At 30.0% G+C, this 3,939-nt stretch overlaps 1 protein-coding gene across 1 annotated transcript in view; it reads right to left on the bottom strand.

Annotated features, from left to right (window-relative positions):
• Positions 1-2,955: 2,955 nt before the first annotated feature.
• Positions 2,956-3,939, bottom strand: part of LOC112500289 (40S ribosomal protein S14-3-like) — a 3,188-nt gene continuing 2,204 nt past the window's right edge. The window contains exons 5-6 of the mRNA XM_025103733.1: positions 3,548-3,677; positions 2,956-3,225 (exon numbers count right to left, since the gene is read on the bottom strand). Coding sequence (XP_024959501.1) covers positions 3,158-3,225; positions 3,548-3,677 — 198 coding nt within the window. The 3' untranslated portion in view covers positions 2,956-3,157. The remainder of the gene's footprint in view (positions 3,226-3,547; positions 3,678-3,939) is intronic.

Here is a 3,939-nt window from a genome sequence, read left to right as displayed (position 1 = left end):
AATCGCACGTAGACTTACTTTCACAATTTCATTTCATAGTGACAGAGTATGGTATCATGCTCTCTGAAAAGAAAATGGAGATTGGTGTTAACACCATTGATTTCCTTGGAATGAAAATCTTTGAGGGTACGTATCACCCATAACCTCATGTTGCCCAAGAATTGCACAAGTTTCCAGACAAGCTGACGTCACAAAAAAAATCAATAATTTCTTGGTCTTATTAGTTATATGGCTAATTTGTTACCAAAGTTGTCAAGTCATACAGTGCACATGTTCCCCATGTAAAGAAAGATTCCCCACCATTACTAACAAGCAGACACTTAAAGGTAATAAAGCAACTAGCAGATATGATGCCCCCCGTTAAAGATTCTCACTGCCACTAACAAGCGAATCTTGCAGACCAATGCAAGTGATGAGTACTGGGGAGCAGTCTTACTTGCTCAAGATAAAAATAATGTCAAGACAATATGTGGGATACAAAAGTGGCGCGTTTATAGACTCAGAGAAGCACTATCACTCAATTTTCAAATAGATTATTGTGGTCAAAAGAGGAATAGAAAAATTCCAATTCCATCTTATCGGTCATGAATTTCTTATTGAAATGGATAGGTCTTCTTTCCCTCGTATGATGCAATTCCAAAAGAAAAATGCTTCCTGAAGCACAGTTATTGAGGTGGTCAAATTGGTTCTCCCAGTGGAACTTCACAGTAAAACACATCAAATGAATAGAGAATATTCTCGTAGATTTCCTGTCACGACCAAAAGACTATAAATGCAGTATTCCTAAAGAGGTTCAACCCATCCTCAAGAACCAAATCCTCCCAATGGTGTTCCCAATAGCTAATGCTAGTTCTTCAAACCAAAATGTCTCTCAAGCCATCCCCATGAACCTCCCAGAAGAAATCACAGAAATCATCGCCGACTTGACCCTGAAAGAAAGATCTCTCCTTAACTACAAAATGTTATTTACCATTACCCTGCAAAAGCATGGTCTTTCATGAAAAATCTCAAGTTTTACCCTGATTACCCTTTCTTGAACATCTTCCACATTCACGATTTGCATGGGTTACCAAAAGAAGCAATATTCTTTTTCTGGTATCTTTTCGAGTCCTTCACTAGTGTCATTTCGTTCAATGTTGTCAAGTTATTCGAAAACCAAAAGGTTCCAAAAATATCTTCACCCTCTTCAGTTGGTTTGATCTTCCTCACAAATGGCTCCAAAGCTATCCACGTGCTATAAGACTTATGTAGTCATCATGTTCAGAAGGCCTAGTTCTTTCTTACCTCCTACGGTACTCACTGGACAAACACAATCAATAGTTTATCATTCACCTTTAGTCTTCATCTACGATTGGTATGACGTTAATCCTTCCAGCAAATCCTTTGAAATATATCAAGTCCACAGGCACATGGAAATACACAGTCTTCTCGCCAGTGCAAATAGCCTTTACATCATTATGCAATTCAATTTTTTTATTTCAGTTTTTATTATCATTTTGAATTATCATTAGATTCTAGGGGAGAAATATATCTCATACAAAGTTTTAAATGGCGAGAGGCGTGTCACAACAAAATCAAATCTCAAACCTTGGAATTCACAATAAATACACACGTTTTTCAAAATGTGAAATAAAGTAAGAGATTTGCAAGTTATATATAAAATAAATAAATAAATAAATATATATATATATATATATATATATGTTTTCTATATATTCTATACTATATTATAAAATATTTAACAAAAACTCTTAAAAACCACTTTTATGCATAAAATACTGTTTATTAATGCATATTACTTAAAACTCAAGATTACAAGTAGATTGTGCATAAGTACAACTTATTAAAGCTTTATATCTGAATTCGTGTAACTAACTGCAGATAAACATAATCAAATACAAGATAAACATCTCATTTTAAATATAAAAAATCTAAAATATAATTAAGATAATCATTAAGTTGTAACAGATTACTTAATTATTATGTGTGTAAAATATTATATTATTAAACTAAAAATAAATTATTTTATTATTAAACTTAAATTAAATTATAATAAAAAATAAATTAGATAAAAATGAGAACTTTTACATAGTTAATTTGATATTAATATTGATATATATATATATATATATATATACATACTAGAAGAGTACACGCGCAATAAAGCGAGACAAATCTCGATTTCAATGTTTATTTAAGAAAGTAATAATTATTTTATTTTTCAATAAAATATAAATTTAAAGATATCATAAAAGTTTGAAAAAAAATATCAATGTTAATATCAAATCAACTATCTAAAAGTTCTCATTTTTTTATATAATTTCTTTAATAATATAACATTTTATAAAGATAATAATTAAATATTCTGTAAGAACTCAATGATTATCCTAATTATATTTAAAATAATATGTTTATCCTGTATTTGATTAAATTTATCTACAGTTAGTTATACGAATTCAGATTTGAAGTTTTAATAAGTTGTATTTATGGACAATCTATTTACAATCTAGAGTTTTAAGTAACATGCATTAATAAACAATACTTTACGCATAAAAAAATGAATTTTAAGAGTTTTTGCCAAATGTTTTATAATATAGTATAGATATATTAAAATTTTATGATATTTTCAAATATATATTTTATTTAAAAATAAAATCATTATTGCTTTCTTAAAAACACATAAAATCGTATTATAACATCAACAAAGACAAAAAATAAAATAGAACATTAAAATCAAAATTTGTCTCGTTACATTACACGAGGACTCTTCTAATATTTAATAAGATAATCATATACATTAGTATTATGTAAAAAGTATTTGATTAAATATTCAAAATAAAACTTTCAAGAGTAATTTTACAACTTTGTATTAATTCGTTAGTCTATAACATTTGCACAAAATAGTAAAATCATGAGTGATATGATTATGAAGATTTATAAAAACACAAAACCTAAAATATAATCTATGGCCATGAACCTCAAGAGCAGAGACCAATGCTTTTGCAATAACAGAACACAAGTAAATTCCAATTCACTTTATATAAAATACTCCATCAAAGAAACACGATATGCGTCGTAAAACGATGCCCGAAATCATCAAAACTGTCGACCAAAAAACAAAACTTGAACAATTGCATAATAATCCATTTTGCCGAGATCACAGTCTTCTTCCCCTTCTACCGCCCTTTCTACGGGTGCTATCAGTTGGAATCGGAGTCACATCCTCTGCAACCATAAACAAATTATATTCAAACAACCGAACCGAACCAAACCTTGTATTACAAATCAAATTTCTTAACAAGAATCTGCTTGCAAGATGAACAATTTTGAACTAAATGTCAAGTTAATTTTTCATACATCTTTCAGTGGTTTGTCCAAAATCTTATTCATTTGCAAACTACCATGTTATATTTGGCATTTTTACACAGTTAAGGTTGACTGGCATAAAAATGTGATTGAAAGTCGCTAACTCTCGAGAATTATACAAGTATGCCAACAAAATTGTGTACCACTTATCTTAAAAAGAAAAAAGTAACGAAGGAAATACCAATGCGACCAATTTTCATGCCAGACCGAGCAAGAGCTCTTAGAGCAGACTGGGCTCCTGGACTAGGAGTCTTGGTCTTGTTACCTCCTGTAGCCCGCAACTTTATGTGAAGAGCATTAATCCCAAGCTCCTGCGCATGCCAATCAAACCAAAAACCTCAAACCAACATAACAAAGAAACAGGAATCCCTAAATAATAAATAAAATCTTTGGAATATATATATATATATATATAGAGGAGTGATCATATGAAAACCGCCCTCATTTGTGTAAACCGTGCAAACCACCTTCATCTGTCGATTTCATTGTTTAATCTTATGAAATTTTTTCATGAAATTGTTTAATCTTGTGAAATTGTTTCATATAATACTTTTTTTGATGAAGTTGTTTCAT

This window comes from Cynara cardunculus (assembly GCF_001531365.2).
Source record: "Cynara cardunculus var. scolymus isolate 2C chromosome LG 17, CcrdV1, whole genome shotgun sequence".
NCBI lineage: Eukaryota > Viridiplantae > Streptophyta > Magnoliopsida > Asterales > Asteraceae > Cynara > Cynara cardunculus.
Note: the sequence above shows the minus strand (reverse complement) of the source record. Positions and strands in the feature narration are given on the sequence as shown.